This window comes from Parasteatoda tepidariorum, chromosome X1 (assembly GCF_043381705.1).
Source record: "Parasteatoda tepidariorum isolate YZ-2023 chromosome X1, CAS_Ptep_4.0, whole genome shotgun sequence".
NCBI lineage: Eukaryota > Metazoa > Arthropoda > Arachnida > Araneae > Theridiidae > Parasteatoda > Parasteatoda tepidariorum.
Window position 1 is genome coordinate 14,433,061 of NC_092214.1, and position 24,961 is coordinate 14,458,021.

The window sequence follows — 24,961 nt, forward strand, 5'->3', positions numbered from 1 at the left end:
AAAAAAAAAACGAATGAAACTTTGCACAAAGTAGACCCACAGTGCATTTTTTATTCATTTTCCGTTTATTTGTTATTAATTTTCAAATTTTTTAACGCTAACATAATATAATTGTTTATTAATATATAAATTAAAAATTTTGCACTTACGACAATTGTTTCTTCAACGTCGCATTTTACAACTAAAGTTTCCACGCACACTTTTCGACGTCCGACGTTCTCGGAAAGTTGCTGACATTGGATAAACAAAACACACTCTGAGATTATTTTAAAATTCGAAAAAATGTTTGTAGTAATAGAGGAGACTTCTATCTTCAAATTCCACACATTTTTAACGTGAAAAAAACATAATACCGAATAGCAGCACTTGAAAAGTGCCAAATTCGAATTTGCACAAAGTAGCCCCCGCTGCACAAAGTAGCCCCACATGACGGTATATTTTAAATATTAAGTTCATAACATAACTATGTAGTACATAGTTTTCTTCATAATTTCAAAACCACTAAAATTAGAAAAAAAGATTTCACATTACACCTAAATTTTACAAGTATGTAACTACTTTATTAATTACATTCAATACTAAATATCAACATTTTAATATTTAAATGATTATCTAAAATAAATAACATTTTCGCCCTAATATAACAGAAAAACACTAAAAAGTCTGAAAATAGATATTCTTATAAGAAGAACAGGTTAGAAGAACTGTCATCATCCCTGCCCAACATCCTATATATAGAAAGTACTAAACACAACTAAAAAGAGGATATCGCAAATGTAAAATATTATAATAAAATTTTTGAAAGATACATATTTTTTTTAAAAAAAACACTAACTAAAATAATAAAAATATTTCCAGCAACAATAATAATGGCAATAATCCAGAAAATATAATGAAAAAAAAAAAAACAGGGTTGAAACTCAAATCTGGAAGAAAATTCCCTGTGTTTTCCCTGTACATATAATACACAATATATTAAGAAGAAACAGAACAATTAATGTGCTCTTGTGTGAGCTGTATTGGGCTAACTATATTAACTTTAACTGTTGGAAAAACTTAGAGAGAAAAAAAGGAACAGTTGAAGATACTTAAATAATGACACAGTAAATGAAATAGTTTAGTATAGCTGAAATATCTTGCTTAAATATCCCATAGATTACGCTTCGGGTAGTCATCATTTTTTAAAAGACAAAAATAAGAAACAAAATTCCCTGAATTTTTTCCAGTTTGTAAAGAAAAAATCAAAATTCCCAGCAATTCCCCTGTTATTTTAGGTGATTTTTAATTTCCCTGTATTTTCCAGATTTTTCCCTATTCTCCCTGAAAAGTGGCAACCCTGAAAAATAATTTCTTGCATTTGCCATTTTGAAAAGATAAAAAGCACCTTAAAATATTAACCATTTTAAAAGATTAATTTTGCACCTTAAAACAGAAATAAAAAATGCAGTGCTGCCATCTCATTTATATTGTGAGTACAAATTAGTTCAGTCTATTTTTTGCGATCAAAAATGCATTTATTTCAGAACAAAATTAATGAACTGATTAATCAAAGTATTGTCCATTGCTGGCTACTACTTTTTCCCACCTCTCAGGTAACTTTCGAATTCCATCTCGAAAAATGTCTCGTCTTTTGAGGCGATCCAAGTTAGGAGCCACTTTTCGATTTCTGCAAAAGAAGTGAACCGGTGACCTGCCAAATCGTGCTGCATCTATGAGAACAACCAGTAATCGAGAGGAGCAATGTCCAGCAAATACGGCGGGTGCGGTAAAATATCCCACTTGAGCATTTCCAAATAATTTTTTACGACATGAGGCCGACCGTTATCATGCGGAAGAATAACTTTTCAATGTCCTTGCTCATTTTCCGACCCTTATCTTGTAATGGACGGCTCAAATGAATCAATTGCAGCCTATACCGATCGCCCGTAATGGAATTGCCAGGTGGTAGCAGCTCATAGTATAAAACACCATTCTTCATTCACCATTCTTGAAAACATTGAAACCATTACCTACATGATTTATCAGTTGGAGCATTGTCACCATAAGCTTCTACAAGCATTCCATGCGCTTCAGCTGCACAATTCTTCCAATTAAAGCAGAAACATAAAACTTCCCACAAATGCAGCTTAGTTACCACAAAATTTGACATATTCAACAAAGTAAAAAAACGGGATTTTTGTATGAAACTCAAAGCGATATTAACTGAATATTATTGACAGGTGTCTAACATCCTTGAAACCACCGAAACCAGCTGTTACTATGAAACATTCATAACAGACAGAGTCATCTTTTGAAAACGAACTGAACTAATTTGTACTCCCAATAATAAAGAGAACACTTTATCATGATATCTTGCTATTTGGATTAAAATAAAATAAAATTTAGTAAATTTACAGCTAAATATGCAAGCGTTCTTTTAAAAGGATACTAGAAACAAATGGGTTAACATTAAATTCACATTTTTAATTCTAAAACTATGGCACTATAGACAGAATGAAAATATAATTCACACTTTCTCGATGGGGTTCAAAACTACAAGGCTACGGAGTTGAACATCAGTAGTCGTAAACCCGAAAAATTGGGTAGGCTGTTCAACGGTTATAAAATAAAATAAAATGGTAAACCAACCACATCTCAGCTGTGGCATGAAAAAAATATCCTGGATTTGTTTAAAAGTGTGACATGTTAAGGAAAGACATGGGAAGCTTAACTGTTTTTACTTAGAAAAAATTAGCAAACGATTTGATAATCATTTGCTAATTATTAGCAACCATCATCAAATCATTTGCAATCATTAGCAAATGAATGGGGAAAATATCCATAGGAGATGGAAGGGGAGAAAAATATCCATACTAGGCCTAAACCAAAGCATTAAAAATGAGTAAAAACTTTTCTTAAAATTATTAACAAATTCAACTTAGTAACTAGCTACTGCTTAGATTTTTCAAAAAATAAAAAAAAAACAAGATTTCAAAAAGTACAAACTATGCACAAAACTACCGTATTTTCCGACCCATTATCCGTAGCGGTCTATAATCCGCACCCCTCATTTTCGGGAAGGAGGAAAATTCGGCGGCCTATAATCCGCTTGCGAATTAACAATGCATAACTTTTGCAAAATATATTAATAAAAGAGCAAATTAAAACAAAATTAATAAAATCAGCAACATTAATTAACTACGTTACATATATGAAAATAAAAAGAATCAGTTTAATAGGTAAATAACTAAAATATACACAACATAAATAAAAAAAAATATTTATTAATCAAAGAAATAATTTTAATGCATTTAAAATCCTTCAAAATCAGACTCATCACTATCAGAATTGAACAATTCTAGAAAATTAGCGTCCAAAACATTTCCATCTGCATCGCTTTCGTCCTCTGTATCGCTAATATTGCCATCAAAACATGCAATATCGTTGTTTTTAAGTTCCTCGGAACCTAGACAGAGGGATATAATGCCAGTTTTTTTTTTTTAATCCATTTTTTATAGTATCAACGGATACGACATTCCATGCCTTTAATACCCATTGACACACTTCTTTATATAAGCACGTCGAACTTTTTTATTGACACTGAATGTGGCAGCCATCCACTCTTCCCAATAGCGTCTAACTTTTGACTTAAATGATTTGTTTATTCCCACAACCAGGGACTGAAGTTTTTTGGTCAAGTCACCTGGTATGGTTGATAATGAAGCAAAGAAATGTTTGCACTGATTTTTGGTTACATCACTTATATGCGCCTGCATGGAATCCATCACCAAGAGAGCACTTGGCTTAAAGAAGGCCCCCTTTCTTTTTCGCCAAATGGATGACAACCACGAAGTCATGACTTTGTAGTTCATTCATCCTTTATCATTAACTTCAACGAAGATTCCTTTAGGAAAATCTTCCTTGGGCATAGTTTCCCTCTTAAATATTATTAGAGGCGGTAGCTTTTCACCAGCTGCCGAGCAGGCTAACACCAAAGTGAAAGATATCCCCTCATGTCCTGTAGTTGCTATGGCAACCAAATTCTTTCCACATTGTTCTACGGTACGGCTTGGTGGGCAGTCAAAACTCATTGGAGTTTCATCCATGTTAATTATTTCTCCAGCCGTGAACTTATTTTCATTTATAAGTTTTCTGGTGAACTCCAGAAATAGCAACACTTCTTCCTTCCAGTTTTCAGGCAAACTTTGCCCGACGGTTGTGCGAGCTCGCACACGTAGGTTGTGCCGCCGCATGAAGCGGTAGCACCAGGATGGCCCACCAGTAAAATTCTCAATATTTTTTTCTTCCGCCAACACTCGAGCGTGCAGCCATATTTTTATGGGGGACACGGGAAGTCCCCTTTCTCTCTGTTCCAAAATCCATCGGACCAAGTCCTTTTCCAAATCTGGCCATGAGGGTTTTCCTCTTCTCTCGGTCCGTCTTTTTTTATTTGAAGCTTGAAATTTTTCTTTACTCTTTCTCCAAAGCCTGATATTCGATTCGTCTATCGAAAAAAATCTACTCGCAGCACAGTTACCATCCTTCTCTGCTTTATCTATAACTTTTCATTTAAATTCAGCAGTATAACTAACACGCGCACAGGTCCTCGGGCTACCAAAGCGGGGGTGCCATCCCCTCCGCAGAGGATCAAAATTGTGATGGCATGTCTTCGGATCATCCTCCGGGATGTTTCCCAGACCGTTGCCAATAGCCCATTGTGCAGCTCTAATGCGACGTAAATTAACAACAATAACTAAAACGCTTTTTACTTGCCATTTTTTACAACTCAAACGAAAATCCTAATCAAATCCTACTAGCTGATTGTGAAAGAGGTAAGGTGAGAAATATCCGAAACTCGTTTGGGGGATGCAGAGAAGTTTCTACTGATGCATGCGCAATGTTGCTTTTTAGCATTACACTTTCAGCGCCGAAAAAGGCGGGACATATTCAGTAAGATTCAGCCTTGAACTAAGGGAAGTTTCCTTTTCTCAAGCGAAGCACATACATTCTTTCACTGTACGTGTAAAAGAATGTAGACGGAGTTGAAAAACCTGATTTCTTTAGCATGAGGATGAGGTCAAAAGTGATAAAAGAAAGGGGGATTCAAGTGGGGGAGGGGTAAGTTGACAGCAAAGTACGAAATATGAGATCTTTATTATTCTCAATCCTGATCTCCTCACTAGGCGTAAGTTATTTAAGAGGCGGAGGCAACTCGAAGTGGTTTCAATACACGTGTTTTGTTTTCTTTCACAGGAATTGCATAATCGTCTCCTTTCAGATTTTTTTTAAATCTTAAAATAAGTTTTTGTCAACAATTAATCAAATTTTACATATACATTTTAAAAAAAATTTAAGCTGATTTTTGAAGGCAGCTGTAGTTTAAATATTGTTTTGCCAAAAAAAGCATTTACTAAGAAAATAAAAGATTATTCCTTCTTTTTATTGAAAACTTTAATAGCTTTTATTTTTATTCTTAGAGATATAAGGGAAATTAAGATTATTTTGATCGTGAATGAAACGTTTTTAAAATGAAGTCATCTATATAATCGACAATTGTTATTAGGCTTGAATTAATTTTTTTTCTTGAAGGAAGATGCTTTTCAAAATGTTAATGTAAGTTTACATTTTTTTAATTCTTATTTTTGTTTCGAATGAAATTAATCATTAAAACTTTTAGAAGATGTTATTAAGATATTTGATTACAAATTCCTTAAATAATCCCTTCCCTCATGATCATTCATATCATTTTTTCTTTTATTTAATTCAAAATAGTTAAGTTTACTTTTATTCTTTAATGATTTATGGTTTATTTAAAAAATGGTTATTACTTTTGCTAATTTGAAGAATTTATTTCTCCTTAATTTTAGAGAATTTTTTATTTACTTTTATAAACTTTTTTTCATTTTCGCGATTTATATTATCTCTACATAAGTTTAATTAAAAGATTATTTTGACAATTTTAGTTAAATGTATTTAATGGGCGTAGATTAGGAAAGTTATAGAGTTATCTTTAAGTATTTTAGATTTTGCTTTGTTATTACGATTTTACAGAAATCTCCCTTTTCTCGGATCTTTTATAATGGGAAATAAGCAATTGTGTTGTTATCTTCTCTTAGCTCAAATCATGTGGGAATCCCTTCCCGCTTTCCTCGCGAACGAGAATGTAAGATAAATTTTGAGATTGGCTTGTGGTGAAAACGTTTCGGCAGATACCTCGCATTGGCCGATAGCCCGCACCTTGTAAAGAACCCTTTTTTTGACAGGTAATCCGCGGATTGTAAAATCTGCGGATACGGTAGTTACAAAACTAGCATCAATTTCTCAAGAAGGTAGGAATACAATCCATCATATTTTTCATTAGCATTGAAACACAATATATTATTAAGAGTTTAAACTATTCACTTTTTTCCAAGAAATTACATTATTCAGCCTCTTAACAAGATACTATTTCTAGGGATAAAAATCATATCATAAAAACCCTTCAACCCTAAAAATCATATCACAAAAATGGCTAAATACCATAACTTTTGAGAATACCTTGTTCAAAAAAGTTTATGTTACTACCTTAATGATGTGTACGTATGTGGAAAATAAAAAATTTGATGATCAAACAGAAACTAAATGATAAAACAAAATCTCACTTATAAAATGCAAGCATACATCCTGTGATTGTCATGTTCATTGGAACTTGAGCAGACATTCGACCAATTAAAATCATTTTCTCACCAGTATCAGGATGGAAAGCAGAATCATATAAATGCTTTGCACGCCAAATTTCGTCTTCAGTGAGATTCAAAGATTCTCCATTTCTAATAAAATACAAAACAATTTACTCACTTGCTAAATGGTATGTTTAATAATACTTTTAATAATATAAAAAATATACTGCAAGAAAAGAGTGAAAAAGGGAATTGTTCTTCCACATTTAGGCGTCACAATGATATAAAATAATATTTTTAAGTCTTCAAAAAGCTGAAAAAAATCAATGGGAAAAAAACAAATAGAGAAATATATGATTTGCTCTGTTTTGCTTAGGAAACAAGATCATTCAACAAAATCTAAAAGTTAGTTACTAAAATTGTCAAAATATGGCTGCTGACTGAAAAAAAAAATTTCAATATCACTTTTTAAAAATTTACGCCCGCCATCGTCTACTCAGGCAAAAGGCGTCTTGCAGTCGAATACATTAGTGAAGTAGCTCCAGAAGGTGAGAGGGCATGAAAGTTGTCACTGCAACGAACATCAAGAAAAGAGGGGCAATCAAATAGATGCTCCTCAGTCTCATAGGCGAAGTGTTACAGAGCACACAAAGAGGGGTATTGACCAGGTTAATTTTAAATAGAAGGGCCTGCAAGCAGTCATGTCCAGTAATTATTCTAAGACAAACAACTCCCTCGGCCCTGGGAAGGAGAGAAAGATGAGAGCGCTGCTGGCCATCAAGAAGGCTAGCCCAGGATTTTCCATCAGCTAAGTCCCAGAGAGCAGATATTGTTCTGTGTCTGAATTTGCTCTTAACAAGCCATCTTGCATTTCTAAGAGAAACTGGATGAGAAGGTGGATGCAATGCTGAAGCTTCTCTCCCCAACATGTCAGCCCGTATTTGGGGCGTAGTATAGCATCGCTGGCTACTACTTTTTCCCACCTTTCCGGTAATTTTCGAATTCCATCTCGAAAAATGTCTCGTCATTTGAGGCGATCCAAGTTAGGAGCCAATTTTTGATTTCTGCAGACCTTCTCGTGGTGCACCCTGGGTAACGCTAAACCTGCTACAGCCTTTGCCAACATCTTGCAAAAAAAAAAATATATATATATAGAAAGGTTTTTTTTAAAAAAAATACCAGCAGTAAAACTGAGATGCAATCTGAGAACAAAATAAGCATTATGTGATAGACAGAGTTTACTACAAACTGTTCACATCCCTTTTTCACTCATTGCATTTCAGCATGATCATTTTACTATGACTTGAAAACCAGGACAGATGTTCAACCAGTTCGGCTAGATAATGAGATCTGCTAACAAATTCATACTAGTGCATTTGTGAAAGAAAATTCAATTCCCGTTGTGGAATGAACCGTGTTTTGTCATAAAATTCAAAAATCAGTATAGATACAAATAAAATATTTTAAATGGAATGTTATAAGATGGGGTAGAAAATAACTGTCTCATAGATTGTCCAAAGTCAACAATGCCATCCATTGAAGCACTTATTAAAACTCAGTGATCATTGTGCATCTCAATCCTCATTTTCTACAGTACACTGCAGCAATTCACACATTTCTATCTTCTTGCGTTTTTCTTTATTGAATTTTCATATCATCAGTCAATTATAGGACACTCAAAATAAGTCATTCAACAGAATTAGACAATTTATTTACCATATTAATGTTAATTTCTACAAGATTTGACAATAAAATAGGAATATTTTTGACATACACTTATATATTTCACAAAAATATCATTTTCATACCTTTTTGCGTGTTCAAGAAAGATTTTTTTCATACAACAGGATACATTAATTTTAGAAAGTAAGTTTACCTGTATAAGGGTATGGAGAAAAAAATGAAATTTTAAACACTACGAAATTTCCTAAGAGCTTCAATCTAACTGCCACATTTGAATAATTTAATATTTCTCAAAAAAAAGTTTTTTAAAAGGTTACTTTTTATTAAAATAAAAATATTAAGTGTTTCATAAACAATTTAACTGATATATTTCATAATGTGAAATTTGCATATTATATTACATAGTTTAAGTACCATAACTTATGGAAGAAACCCGCGGCGTTTACGAGTTTAAAAGTTTTAAATTTTTAATTGCGGCGTTTACGATATTTTAAAAATACATTTTACATTTTTCAAAAGATGGTGCCACTATTGCTAACCCACCATCCCTTAAAGAAAGTGGGTCTCTATCTAGTTCTGGTCAAACTGCGTGGTTTAAAGCTCTTTCACATTTTTTCTCACTTTGTTACGCGTTTTGCATAATGTAGAGAAATTAAATTGCGGAAAGTTTTCTTTTTAGTACTTGCTAATATTTTTTCATATTACAATATGTCTCCTAAAAGACATATGAGTTATACAGCTGCCGATAATGAAAAGGGCAAGAAGAAGTGGAACTGTCCGCTGACCTGAGCTAGAAAATGTTTTAGATAAGTGGATTTTCGAACAGCGCGAGAAAGGACTCCCTGTATCAACCATTAAAATTAGTCTACAAGCCAAAAAGATATCTGCAAACATGGGAATTTCCAATTTTAACGACAACAGGCGTGCTACTCGCAAAATATCAATTTGTCTCACCAGAAATTGCATTTCGTCTCAGTTAAAATCTCTTTTTGGCTCAGTTTGTCTCAGCTAAAATTATTTTTTGACTCAGTTTATCTCAGCTAAAATGACTATTAATCAGTTTGATAACAATATAAAGATAATTTTCAGGATCCATAAAAACATTAATAGCATACTAGGAGTACTACAATTATACATACATTCACTATTGCTAGGATTTTAAAAAACCTGCATATGATTGATCATAAGAGTCCCCAAAATTGTTTTGTGGACTCTGCTGTTTTCATATATATTGCATTTATCATTTATGCCAATGAATAGTATCTGTTCCAGAATTTCACAAAGTAAATTTTAACTTTCTTATTTTTTAAAATATAATGGTGTAACCTTTCTAAAAAGAAATATCTATTTAGTTTTGGTAATTCAAGAGGCAAAATACCCATTTTATTTTGAGCTTAAATTTCATCTCAAAATATATAACTATTCAGTTACAATGGAAGGTCTACAGATTTCAATAATTAAAAGAGAAATTCAGTAATTAAATCATGAGAGTTTAAGAAAATGTAAATAACACAAAAAAAAACCACTCTTTGACAGAATTCAGGAGGTGCAGTGAAATTTTAAAATATTTTAGGTTAGAAATTTTTCAAGAATATTTTAGGGAGCACTTAGTAGCCAAAAATTAGCATATATACATTTTTATATCAAAACAGAAATATATAAAAACTATTATAAACTAAACAATTTAAAAGACACATATAAATATACTTTTCTTTCTAAAATGACTTCCATCCCCAAGTAGCACAGGGATATTGTAACAGCTTTAGTCTACATCGACCGACATTGCCAATATTGGCGAAAATCGACATTGTGTATACGATATTGTACGATTCCCGTCGATTTCACATTAAAAGTCTGTTTGTAAAACTTTTCATTTTAAACTTTATTGTGCTCTGAAATCAAAATTAATCATTTAAAAGACAAAAAATAACGTCAAATTGTTATAATTCCAAAAAATAAATTTAAAATATAAATTTCGAGATATCCGAACAACACTCGGAGAATATTTGATATCAATATTGTAATCGTGTTTTTGCCACGACATCGATCGTTTTCACTAAATACTGAAATCTACGATATATATCACTCGGAACCGTGATCCACTAAGATGCTGTTTATCATTTTCCGCTACACCTGCGGTCTATTAATCTTTTGTCGTCTTATATTTAAATCTAATTTCGTCTCATAAGAGTCATGTCTTAGCGCGTAATGTAAGTGAAATGATAATTATTTCGATTTAGCGGGCCCGTGAATTCAAGCCAGCTGAAGATGAAGGAGAATTAATGCATCTTGTTGAAGTGAGCGAATTCTCCGATCTTGGCAGGTATGTGCTGTTTATAATATATATAATTATATATTGCAAGAATTACATTGATTTCCTCCCTTTTCATGTCCAGGCTACTTAACTATTTAATTATATCACATTATTCAATTCTCATATTCACAAACAGTGGCGTAATTTTATAGTATGTTTATAGGTGTTAAGCCTTCTGACATGCTTACGTTTATATTTTTTCACACCTGCCAACTTGTACGTTCGATGAAAAATATTTTTTAATACTTGAACTAATTAAAAATTTAAAAGCTAAGTGAGCTAACAAATGGATCATATTTGCATATTTTTTAATTATTAATTTGTCGTGGTAGATTGAAATGTTTTTATATGTCTACTAGATTGATTTAATATGTCTACTGAAGATTTAATAAGATATCTAATGTTGCTGCTAGTAAGAAGTTTTTTTCTCAACCGTACAAGTTTGCAGTAAATATATATATATATACAGTGGAAAGTCGCGTATCCGGAATCGGTGGGACATTCCGAAGTCCGGATAATCGATTTTTCCGTATAATAGACCCCCAAGGTAAACAGAGATTAAAGTGATCTGAATCTAAGTAGCAGAAATTAAATAGCATTATTTTTCAGGCAATAATGTTTTAGTATTAGAATGATATCTAATCAATCAAAAACAAAATATTTAAAAAAAAATAATTATTGCTATTCTAAAAATAAATATAGGAAACTAAAAAAAATTACAGTTATGAAAATATTAATTGCTCTCTCCGCCATTTTGAACTAGAACGTTTCAAGCAAGAAGGGNATATGGGACGTTACACTGTATATATATATATGTTTAATCATTATTTAATATTATGCTTAATGTATCTAATTAATATATAATATTTAAATTACAAAAAAAAAAGAATTGAATCATGAAAATTTAATATGTCTACATCTTACTTACTGAACCGAGTAGCTCATTAATCAAGTAATTCATAATTTCAGAAGGGTTTTTAACTTACATAAACTGAAGTTTGTTAACTATTAAATTATATCACATTATTCAATTCTGATATTCCCAAAGATCTTGTTTACTTTTATTGGTTCTGTGCACTATGACAATTTGTCTGCTCCTCTCGGATTAAAAAAATGTCTGAAAGACTTGAAATATGATGAACTTGTTCAATGTTTCTCCCATATGCTCATGCCAAAGAATAGGGTATCTCTTCTGATACTATTATTTGGGTACATATATGTATTTATTAGGCTACATATAGGGTATCTGCACATCTAGAAAGTCATGGATTTCATTATTGAACAAAATTTGTCATGATCTTAACTATTATTTTTCTAAAAATTGCGGATTTAGGTAACTGAAACATTTTAATTTTAAAAATGGATTCCCCCTAATTTCACTGCGTTCTGAATATCTGAATTTGTAACAAAATATCCAATCTTAGTCGTATTTTATTAAAATATAAAATGTTTTGATTGTGTTCTTTGAAATAATTAAGGAAAGAACATCCTTTCTAGAGCGAATTATCTTTTAAACGTCAGTGATTTCAGAATCTTATTAATTATTTTATTTGTTTAATTTTTTTTTACTTTAATCAATTTGAAATTCTTGTTTAGGTTTTTTATGTTACACTTACTTTGAGGAAGACAAAAAGCAACTTTAAATAACTATATAAAAGTTATTTGCTTTTGTATTTTTTTTCAGCTATTTAAATGCTTCAACTCTTTCTTTACTCAATTTTTAAGTTTAATATCAATAAATGAGAAGATTCAGAGCTCCGTGGCAGATTTGCAGAGACACAGCAACATTTTCCCTGAACATTACAGAGTTCTTGCAGAAAGATTTTTCTTTTGAAAAGTTTAAAATAAAAAAAATTACCTTTATTTATTTTTTGACAGAAATTTACCAGTTATATTTGAATCATGCATTTGAATAATCATGCATTTCCAATAAGAGCAGAGGTTACAATCGAGATTTGTATGTCCATTCTGTTAATCATAGTTTTTTATTATAATATTAACAAAAAATATGTATTTTTTTGATAAGTATAGAAGCTATTTCTGATGAAATAGCAAGTGCATTTTAACTAAAGGATAGCTGAGGTCCTCTTTATTGTAGTTGACAATAAAGAAGACCTCATTGACAGTAAAGAGGACCTTTATTGTAGAAGACAACTTGGTAAATATAGGTATTACAAGTCTATTTTATTATTTTAACTCATATATGAGCAATTATGATACAATTTATTAGCATATATAAACATACACACTATTTGAGAGCAAATCAAAAAAAAAAGGGGGGGAATGACAGAACAAACATACTTAACATTTCTTTTAAATAATTTTAAAATGGAATTCTTTATGTTAAACAGTGAGACATTTAACCCTGTATACAGACTGGGAAATTACCCTTATTTCCCAGTCTGCAAGGAAAAACACAAAATTCCCTGCAATATCCCTGTTATTTTAAGTGATTTTTAAATTCCCTGAATTTTCCAGGTTTTCCGTTCTCCCTGTGGAGTGGCAACCCTGTTATGTATCAGAAGATCCATAGGAGTTGATCCCTCTCACTCTTGCCATGTTTCTTATCGAGAACCAGAGTTCCAATGTAGAGTGATGAATTACATTTAATTAAGTTTATTAAATGACCTACAACAGTGCTTTAGGAAGAAATATCTTGGACAGCTGGAGCAGAAACATAATGAAAAATGATCTTGTGAGCCTAGTGTAGGAGAAAAAGTCTTGATAGGAGATAATAAGAAACTTCCATTTTTGGTCCTTGGCTAAAATTATTGAGTTGATTCCAGAATGTGATGGGAAGATTCACACTGTTAAACTTAAGACCCAGTCTGGCATAATTTTACGTCCAATACAACATATCTTCTCACTAGAAATTCAGGTGGATAAAAAGAGCATTATTGCGGATAAGAAAGTTGATGTAGAGAAATCTAATTCTGGCCCTGAATGTAAAATTGAAGACGACCCAGCATCTGATAAGGCAATAATGCAACGATATACTTCCTCTGGAAGTTGTGTAAGAACTCCCAAAAGACTTGATCTGTTTAATAATAATGTTTTTATGAGCTTGAGACTCATTCTGAGTCTCAAGGGGGGAGAATGTTGCGAAATGAAGTGATGAAAGAGCTGGCACTGTGGATCTTGGTTCTTGATGTCAGACTTTCGTTATTGAATGTTTTAAGTCCAGAGAAGTAATCCCTGATTTTGGAATTGTTCATTTTGCTGAATAAAAGTTTTTTTGTGTTTAAAAGGACTATGATTTATTTTATTTCCAATGCACCCAGCATCTGGAAGATGCAGCCCAAGAACGAACTGGATTAATTATTCTCCTTTGATTTCAAACAGTAATTTATAAAATAATCATTAAATTATAAATAAAACAATTACATGTTTTAATAATTACAATTATGATAAAAAAAATTTGGTGCAGAATTTCATCTAAGTAAGGACTAGCTTTTACAAAAATAGGTTTAACGGTGTCTTAAATTAGATGTATCATGATTTTATAATGTAAAATTTTATTTTATTAAATTTACGGAATATTTTGTAAACAATAATTTTGATAACTTTTGATTTAAATTAAAAAGTTTCTAGAATGAATAGATATTTCCGTCTATATATGAAAAGACTTAAACAGTTATCAGAAAGATAATTACAAAGGACAATTTTTAACTTTGCAAAGTGGGAGGCAGTTTAAAAGAGCATAGAAGGAATGAAAGAATATACAAACCTATATTTGGTAACAATTTCCTTTGCCTTGTCTAATTCTGAGGAAGAATATAGCAAATTGCAGGGGTTAGTAGTGGTGAAAAAATGTTTGGCTCTTCCCCAGTAAGTATTTTGATCCCATCGGGGCTCATTGATGTTAATAACTGGCATGATACACCTAAAACAATTGAGAAACATTCATAGAAACTAAAAATATACTCTTTTTTGGTTGACATTTGAATTGTTAGATAACTTTTTGATAGAAATAAATTAATAAAAGGCAAATCTACCATTTAAGAATGTCATATTTACTGTCTTTAAAAGCATACAACTCAATTTTAAAAAAGTAAAGCAGTTTTAATAATTCTTGGTGTCTAGTTGAAAAGATAGCTGTAAAGATAGACTGCAGCGCAGCGATGGTTTAAATACAAATATTTTAAAATGATTTGAAGGGGTTGGCAAGAAAGGAATTTCGGATTGTTAGTCTGACATAAACCTTATCTTTTTCTACACAAAAAATGAACTTTAATCTGTCAATTATCTTCCATTTTGTTTGGTGTGCTTTTGATCTTTCTGGTAACCTCTGGTCCTTACTAGCAAAAAACTTAAGTATGTTTTAAAATCATTATTACTAAGGAAATAATTACCATTAAAAAAATTTTGTAAACTCTGAAATAAAAGATAATCTGATGGTGCAAGGTTAGGACTATATGAAGGACTGCAAATCAAATTGCAAAAGAATCGTGTTCACCCAAGGAGCTGCATAAAAGTAGTGCAATCACGCTGTTATATTTCTTTGCATGTTGCATAGCAAAATTTTTCAAAAAAAATTCACTTTTTAAGCACTCAAAACATATCTATAGGCACTTCAAAAAAAATATTATAATTAGGATATTTGCAGTAATCAAAACATTTTCTTCCTATTGTTGAAAGCTTTTTTTTATAATTAACAAAATGCAAAATAATTTTCAAAGATTTTACATGATCATGATAAAATAACAAGTTTTTGACAAAGAACCCTTTTCTTGATTACATTTGTTCCACACTGGACTGATCATAAAGTCGGTTCCCAGTAGATACAGTTCGGTAGTCCTAGTAGAAGACCAAAATCACACATCACAGGCTGTGGCCAGTAAGCGGGTGAGTGACCACTTGGATCAGCCAGCGTATTCTATTTTTTTTGATAATAATTGCTTTAATTATGTAAAAGAAAATTCAATTTAAAATTCTAATTAATTTAACCATTATTTAAAAACGTTATAGAATGTACATTTTTAGATAAAAGTTATTTATAAGAGCATATTTAACAAAACATTACGAAAATAAATATTGATCATGACAAATTTATATAGGTATGTAAAGAATTAAGCAAAATTTATATTACAAATGTAAATTAGTGAATGGCCCCTAATAAATTACTTGGTTCAGTATTTCTTGGGTGAAATGTTAAAAACAAAGTTTAAATAATTTTGAAATGAGTATTGAAGCAAAACATTTTTGTCAGAAGTAAATTATTATATGGTCCCTGTACTCATAATATTTAACCAATATGAGATAATTGAATTCTTTAATTCAATTGTTTTTAAATCAAATAACTAAGAGATGAATTAAAGTTTTTTGGAAAGACTAATGTGAATAACATTAGATTTTTTGCTGTATTTAAAATATTGAAAACCCCTAATTTCCTACTTTTAAAATCTTACCTCTAAATATTAATAAATTTTTTTAAAAAACAAATTAAGAGAATTTTAAAAGTAGTGATACAATAATAAAAAGCGATAAGTTAAAAAAATAATAATAAAGTACAATAAAAGTTTCAAAAAATTTATGCAATTAGTGGATGATCCCTTAGGTAAAAAATCTTACTTTTAAAAATCTCAATTTGTATCTTTATTAAAGTAAATAAATAAAAGGAGATGGGACGCTAGGGTGATGAAGCTTTGTGATGCTTGACTGCTCTAATGACCCACATGAAAATACATAACTCCTGAATGGTCCCCTGAGTCAAATTCAAAGATTATAGTACTGATCCATAAATAGAATAGCACTATAAATAGATATTATTAAATAATTAGCTTAAAATAAATTATTCAAGCTATATGATTAAATGCATTTATAGTATAATAATTAACGGGACTTCTATCGCATATCCTTAACCTTGATCCCGCTATTATTAAATTAATGTAATAAACTTAAATAATTATAGTAAAACTTTTTTTCGTTTTAGCTTTCAAGGAATAATATGTTTCGTTAAAACAGATTTCGATTCCGGAAATAATGTATTATTTTTAGTAGATTTTTCGGAGAAATATCATTCTTATCTTCTTATGACGAAATATAAGAAAATTTTTGAGTAATATAAGAATATATAAGAAACAGTTTGGGTAAAAAGTATGTTAACCTTCTCGTTTTGTTTTTTTTTAATTCTTTTTTTAAATCAAAGTAAATTTGAAAATTGCGTATTTTTATAACATTTTTCAAATCAGATGATGATTCTAAAATTGGCATGGATTCGGAATCTTTTTACAAGTTTCACTTTTTAGTATTTGCTGTTTAACAAAATAAGGCCTATATCCAAGGGTGCCGGTAGCAGGGTGCAAGGGGGTGCACTTGCACCCCCCTAGCTTTTTTTTAAACAATTGAAGAGTATAAACTTTTTTTTATTAAAAATATTTTCATTCAAAATCAAATAATTAAGTAATTATTGATACATAACAATTAAAAAAATGTTTAATCAAACAAGAATTGTAATAGCCTTGTTAGCTGTCCTAAATCTGTTTATAACTTTTTCAATGAATTCTAAGTCATCTTTGATTCTTTTCTTATGCACACTGAGCATGCACAAACTATTTAATTTCTCATTTACTCTATCTCTCATTACCCTAACTATTTAATCTCTATTTAATCTCTCATGCACAAACTATTTAATCAACTATTTAAGCCAATTTTGATTGCCTCCGCTACAGCTGGATAAAACAGTGTGGTCTCAATAACTACCTACATCAATGTATTCGAGGGATTCATAAGAATTTTCTCTATTCCTCCACATTTCGTACCACGTAAATTTGTACTTATATCTTGTTAACAATGAAGAAATGTATCTTGAAAAAAATTAACAGATATGCAAGTATACGTAATAACAAAACAAAATTTTAACAAAAGTAAATTTTTTCAACATCTTTTTTAAAATGGGTTGTTTTTTTAAAATTAACGGTGTAGTATATAAATTTAAACGTCCAAAATAAAATTGCTATTTTGTTCATTTATAAAACAAAGGAAACAGTTGTGGTCTTTTGAGTTGCACAAATGTGTATTTACTTTTCTCAAACCAGACAAATAAGAAACAAAGATTGAACAAACAAAATAATTTTGTTTGTTCAATCTTAAAGAAAAGGATACACTAATTTACAATGATCAGTCAAACGTTTTGCATCATCTTATCAGCTAACTGGCTATAGTTCTGAGACTTGATAAAAAAAAACTTAGCAATTACTTATAATGAGTGCTAATTTAAAGCAAAACTTAAAGTACCAATAAAAATTAAACAAAATAGTTTGGTATATTATAAGAAAAAATCTACGTGTTGGCATAAAGAAAGAATGAAAAATACAATAAAATAATTACTTGAATAGTTCTGTAAATCAACACGTGGCCAGGTAATAAAAAATTTAATTTAAAAATCAAGATGCTAGGAGGACTTATAAGATACCGAGATATTTCAAGACGCTTAAAAATTTTGGCTACGTCGTATTCAACAGTATCTTTATCCTCTCGGTATCTTACATTCGGCATCTTTATACTCCTTGTAGTGATTTATAAAACATCACTATTTTAGATCATCTATGTTTGAATCATAAGAAACAATAATCACCGTAAAATTGTACGCTTAGTAAATAGTTAGCTGTTTTGCCTCGTAAAATTTTAAATAACAGAATGTTTTTAATTTCATAACAATATTTTATTCTCAGCTGGCAGGCAATAATTCTAAGTTTTCTTTTAATAAAAACTTGACAATAATTTAAAAAGGGAATTTTACTTTAAACGAAAACCTAAACTAAAGTACTAAAAAAATTGATTAGTAAATTAATGACAGAATTTTATACGTAGTAGCGTAAAGAATAAAATTTATGTTGAAATTTAATTAAATAGTTAGTAAAATATATTTGGAAGATACTGATAAATATATAATTCCAAAACTATGCATACGCGTGCATATTACTGAAATTATATCAATTATTATAAAACAAAGTAAAAAATTAAATATCACATAAAATATAATCACAATCTGATGTATAATCTTATTCTATCGGAAACATGCTTTTATATAACTCGATATTCATTGAATAAAAGGTCTTTTATTTAATAAAATGTTTTATTCAATAAAACGCTTTATTCAAATTTCGTTACTAAATTACGAATACATTTTTAGATGAATAAAAAAGATCTTCACATTTTATAATATTAAAAAAAAAAAATTAGCAATCTGTTATTAGTGGAAAAAATATAACGCTACCTCGTAAGTTAACCGCATTTAAATATTAAACACCTTATTTAAATATTTCCTCATTGTCGCCAAATTATTTTTCAAAAATAATTTATTTTTCCCCACTTGTGAAAAGTAATCAAACTTACCGGCGTGTAGTAAAATGCGGTTTAGGTTTAAAAGTACAATAATTAAACAGTTAACAAAATTCGCAAAGAGGTAAAATATTTGAAGTTATGCTTATAGCTTGAATCGAATAAAATAAAATTAAAAAATATATATTTGATTGAAGAAAAAAAATTTTTAAAGTAAAATATTAGTGCTGCCATCTATGAGAAAAATTAGTAAAAATGTATTATTCGGAAATTAATAAAACCTAAAAATCGAGAAAATATTATTAAATTTATAATAATAAAAAAATTGCTTAACGGATTAATTTAATTAGCAGACTAAAAAGGAAAAAATCATTCATTTTCATTCCATCACTCATAGGGTAACTTATTTAAAAGTCAGAGCCTGTACAAATGGATAGAAAGCCGTTTATAGACTTCATCCTTCATTCATACATCCTTACATAATTTTACAGTATACACATTTCCATCTTTCATAGGGTGACTTATTTAAAAGTCAGAGCCTGTACATATGGATAGAAAGCTGTTTATAGGCTTTATCCTTCATTCATACAACCTTACATAATTTTAAAGTATACACATATCACCTGCATTCATTTGGGGTGGTCCTTTATGAACTAGAGCCCATTCCATTTATACAAAAATAATAATAATAAAAAATAAACAAATTAATTAAACATTAAACAGTTTATTATACTGGACAATTAAAATAATTAAATTAATTTTAAGAGGCTACAAATTATTAAGAAGTAACTTAAAAGATATTTAACTAATCCAGTATAAAAGGTCATACATCCAAACTATTCCGTCCAGTGGCTTTAGGAACAGTTTATCATAGTTAGTAGTTCCTACCTTAAAAAAAATCAGAGCTCATTCTAAAAGCAGAAAAATTAAATAAAAATTAATGTACCAAGTTTTTAAANATATATATATATATATATATAAGTAGTATATAGGGTGGGCTACAGGACCCCCCTATATACTACTTATTCACAATCATTTCAGGCCCTTTTTGTCAATTTTAACATCGAAAAACGACATAAAATTTTTAAAAATAACAACTTTTAAAAATCAAAAACACTAAAAAATTATGTGTTTTGTTTTGAAAAACCTCTCATTTTAGGGTAAAAAACAATTTTGAATACCTTTGAAATAAAAAGTATGAAAATGAGCACCTTAAGGTGAAATATGAGCAAATAATTGACAAAACAAGTCATTCTGTCATATAATGCTCCGGGATGCTCGGGACCATCGCTATCCCGGATGTCTGAGTTTCCCGGTTTTCTGGATCGACCAAAAAGTGTCGTTAATTGATGTTTTATCCAACCCGAATTACAAGGAAAAAGTGTAATGCATAAAGTAAGAGAAAAAAGAAAGGTACTCCTAACTTCAAAAAGAAAAAAAAATGGTAGAAATACAACATTTAAAAGAATAAAAAAAATTAGCAAGTTTAGAAAGTAAAACAAGTTTAAAAAATACAAAATTCTCGTATTTATTTTTTAAAAATAATTACAATTCCTAAATTAACTAATATAAACAAAACCAATGGTTAAATAACGCAATATATTTCATACCTAATTATACGGGGGAAACGATAAAATAAAAGGAAAACTTATTAATCTAAATAAAAGCACTTGAAAATTATCAAACCGAAACGATAGTTATAAAAGGCACTAGCATAACTATTAAAACACGGAACAAGGCAAGATCAACAAAATTTTTAAAAAAAAACCTAATGAGAAAATTTATGAATAAAAAGAATTAATTTATTGAGTGCGAAATGACGAGAAACGAAAAAAATATCAAACGTAGTGGAATCAGAAAAACAAAACTGCAATCTGCTTCATAAAATAAACCTATGTTTAAATTAATAAACAATTCTCCTTTTAATTTTTTTTTTGTTGATAAAAACACAATATTTAATTACACTAGATGTGATTCCACAGGAATAAAAACTTGCAAATGATACCGCACTTCCAAAGAATGAGAATTTATTCAGAAGAAAAAGTTCTTATTTTTATTAATCGATGTCAAATAGATAAATATATTTTTCTCTTTCATCTTCTGTTCACTGATATGCATGTAATGCATTTTCCCCACCTCCCTCGTAAATCAAGCAGAAAACGAAATCAGCATGCCACACCCTTGAGCTTGATTGACGGCCTAAAGGAGAAAATAAAACATTCCTCCCTTCAAGGTCACGGAGGAAATGACGTTTCTCTGGGTAAACGGGGAAATAAATTCCCCCCTTCCTTACATTTTCCTCTACTGAACTTCAAGGATGAATTCAATTTCCACTTTTTTTCATAATCGTTCTAGTTTAAAATGGTGGAAAAACCGATCAAAATTTTTCCCGGTTATCTGGATACCGGATAAATAGTTCTCTACTGTACTAATAAAAATTACGAAAGAGCGTGGAATGCACTTAAAGAACATTATGAAAACGAAACAGAAATCATTAACGCAGCATTAAACAGGTTAATTTCTCAACCTAGCTTAAAATATGAATCCGCGTCAGGATTACGAAAATAAATTGATACTACTTCACAATGCATTGATATATTAAAGGTCCTTAAAAAGCCTGTGGAGCACTGGGACACTATCACTATTTTTCTTTTAAAAGGGAAACTTGATCCAGAAAGACTTCGCGTTTGGACGTTAGAACAAACAAAAAATATCCCTTCGTTCGCAGAATTCAGAACTTTTGTTTTGAATAAGGTCAACGGGCTAGCATCTTTGGCTCTACGCCAAAAAGAAAACACAAATGCAAGCTTTGAAAGAGGAGCCAATCGAAATCAAAAAATGAATAAATCATCATTTTCGTCACAATTAGTTTCACTTTTTTGTTTGTTTTGCAAAAGTGATACTCATTTCGGATTATTCAGATGCAATAGTTCTATTGAATTTCCGATGAAAGAAAAATGGGACATAGTAAACAAAAATAAGCTTTGTGCGTATTGTCTCAAATAGAATAAAACTCATTCAATTACGAAATGCCGTATGGGAACTTGTAAGAATTGCGCTCAGCCGCATAATACATTATTATGTTCTAAAAATTCAAATAACAAAATTAAGAGAGAAGGGGGAAAATGAAATAATTTCTACTATTAGTAGCAACAACACAACTATTCCAGTCACACAATGCGTTTTATTACCCACCGCTGTTGTTAATGTTCAGGGCGGTGATGGCTCACTACATAAATGCAGACTCCTTGTAGATTCAGCCAGTCAAGGCACATTCATTAAGGATTGTTGTGTTAATTTATTAAAGTTAAAACGAAATTGTGCGAGCATCAGTGTTGATGGCCTAAGTTCACAGAGGGTAGGTAAGGTTGCAGGTTCAGTTCAACTACACATCACATCATTATTTTACAAAAATGCTAACATCATGACAGAAGCTTTAATTATACCCAAAATAACTTGTGATTTTCCTCAAACAGAGGTCAATGCGTCTGTTTTGAATTCTTTTAAACAATTAAAATTAGCAGATGCAAATTGCCTCCAACCTGGACCTATAGATATTTTACTGGGGGCAGAAGTTTTTGGTGAAATAATGCTCAATGGATGTTTAACTATTCCAGAACTGTCATTAACTGCTCTAGAATCCATTTTCGGATGGGTTATTCTGGGAAGAACAGAAAGCAAGTTACCTATCAAAACACGTGCAATCATAACAAATCATGCTAGTTGCAGTGAAGCTGAATATCAGCTAGATATATTCTGGAAGCTAGAAGAAATTACAGAAGCAAAGTCCTATTCAGAGGAAGAAATTGCATGCGAAAATCATTATAATGAAACATTTTCTCGAGACTCTACTGGCAGATTTGCTGCCAATTTTCCTTTTCATGAATCATCTGAAGAACTTGGTTCATCTCATGCATCATACTGGCAGATTTGCTGTCAATTTTCCTTTTCATGAATTATCTGAAGAACTTGGTTCATCTCGAAATTTTGCTATTCATCGTTTGCAACAAATTGAACGTAGGTTTGTCAAAATTCAGTCACTTTCTATGCAGTGTAATAAATTCATGCAAGATTATTCAGATCTTGGGCACATGTAAATAATACCAGAAACGGACATTGACATTCCAGTCACATCTAGGTTTTATCTCCCTCATCATCCAGTTCCAAACAAAATCGGGGATAAATTCAGTGTTGTTTTCGATGGTTCTACAAAATCTTCAACTGGTGTTTCACTTAATGACAAATTGATGGTAGGACCACAGTTGCAAGATGACTTAACAACATTGCTCATAAGATTTAGAACACATAAAATTGCTCTAACAGCAGACATTGAGAAAATGTACAGACAGGTTGTTTTGAAGGACTCTGACTTTCAAAGAATCGTATGGCATAACTCACCTTTTGAGCCTATTCAAGATTATCGACTCACTAGAATCGCCTACGGCACAGCTTCTGCGCCCTATCTTGCTACAAAATGTCTTCAACAACTAGCAACAGAAGAAGCAGATAATTTTCCTTTGGCCTCCAATGCAGTCATGAAAGACTTCTATGTAGACGATTTAATGTCTGGAGCTGAGACACTCAGTAAAGCTCATGAATTACAAACACAATTAATGCAAATGTTATCAAGCGCAGGATTCAGCCTGAGGAAATGGGCATCAAACAGCAATGAATTTTTGAAGACAATTGATGCATATTTGTGCTTAAAAAATACATCCCTTGACATAGACAGTGACAATATCATAAAGACTTTAGGTGTTCTTTGGAACCCAGCAGACGATGTGTTCCTTTTCAAAGTTACTCCAACATCCTTTGAAGGTACCTTGACAAAACGCCTACTTCTTTCCACTATTTCCAAAACATTCAACCCTCTAGGTTGGTTGGCACCTTTTACAATTAAATGCAAGCTAATTATGCAAGAACTGTGGAAGCATAAATTGCAGTGGGATGAAACAATCTCTCCAAATATCTCACAAGAGTGGACACAGCTTGCAGAAGATATGATGCTCGTAAAAGACATCAAAATACCAAGACTCTTGTCACCTAAAAAGCAATTTCAATTATTTGGCTTCAGCGATGCTTCAGAAAAGACTTACGCGGCTGTCATATACTGTCGCTCAGTGCCAGATGATAAACAAATCAGTGTTCAATTTGTTGTATCCAAAACAAGAGTTGCACCACTAAAGAATGAATCTCTTCCAAGACTAGAACTAGGTGGAGTTTTGCTTCTAGCAAAGCTGATGAAATTTACGTGCAGTGCATTAAATATTCCAATATCCCAATCTCACTTCTACACAGATTCAACTATCGTTCTTTCTTGGGTGGGATCGCCATACAGCCGATGGAAAACCTTTGTTGTCAACAGAGTAGCAAAAGTCCAAAGCTTATCTTCCCCAAATCAGTGGCATCACATTAGTGGTGACACAAATCCAGCAGATATCGCAACCCATGGTGTGTCATCAGGGTCGGAATAACCTATAGGCACACTAGGCACGTGCCTAGGGCCTACGAAAAACTTGGGAGAAAAAAATTTGTTAACAAAAATAATTTAGCTTTAAAAACTGCAAGTGTACTTTGCACAAAATTATGAAGATACAAATAAAAATATAATATTTTTCGGTAATAAATTATTTTGCAGAGTCTTATGATCTAATTACTTTTTGTGATTTTTGGGTTCAACGAAATCTTGTATTATGCTGTCGAATTCCAAACTACGTAAAATGTCGTATTCAATAGACATAAGTGCGAGCTATGCCAAGCGATCTTCATTCATTGTTGAACGCAAATACTAATAATAATCACCAAACAATTAATATCACCAAACAATGAATGCAAATCCAATTGTTGACTATAATTTATGATCCTGAAAAATATATATATAAAGCATTGGTCAATTGCTAAAATGACTCATTTGAAAAAACGTGACTAGCATTTTATTAAAATAGTATTAAATCTTTTTTTTTTCTATTAGTAAACATTTAACCTACCTTGCAAATTTATTTATAAATAATTTCAAAAGATTTACTTTTGACAATGTTAATTT

The 24,961-nt window shown here is 30.9% G+C and overlaps 1 protein-coding gene across 6 annotated transcripts in view; it reads right to left on the reverse strand.

Moving 5' to 3' along the window:
* Positions 1-24,961, reverse strand: part of LOC107453001 (Sideroflexin-1-3) — a 96,289-nt gene that overhangs the window by 61,212 nt on the left and 10,116 nt on the right. For 2 of the 6 annotated variants that reach the window (XM_043052512.2, XM_021147137.2), the window contains exons 2-3: positions 14,363-14,518; positions 6,621-6,788 (exon numbers count right to left, since the gene is read on the reverse strand). In XM_043052512.2, the coding sequence (XP_042908446.1) occupies positions 6,621-6,788; positions 14,363-14,511 (317 nt within the window). In that variant the 5' untranslated portion in view covers positions 14,512-14,518. Of the gene's footprint in view, positions 1-6,620; positions 6,789-14,362; positions 14,519-15,373; positions 15,507-16,206; positions 16,388-24,961 lie in introns of those variants that run through there. The other 4 variants (XM_071187834.1, XM_043052514.2, XM_021147140.3 and 1 more) reach the window with 3 other exon arrangements.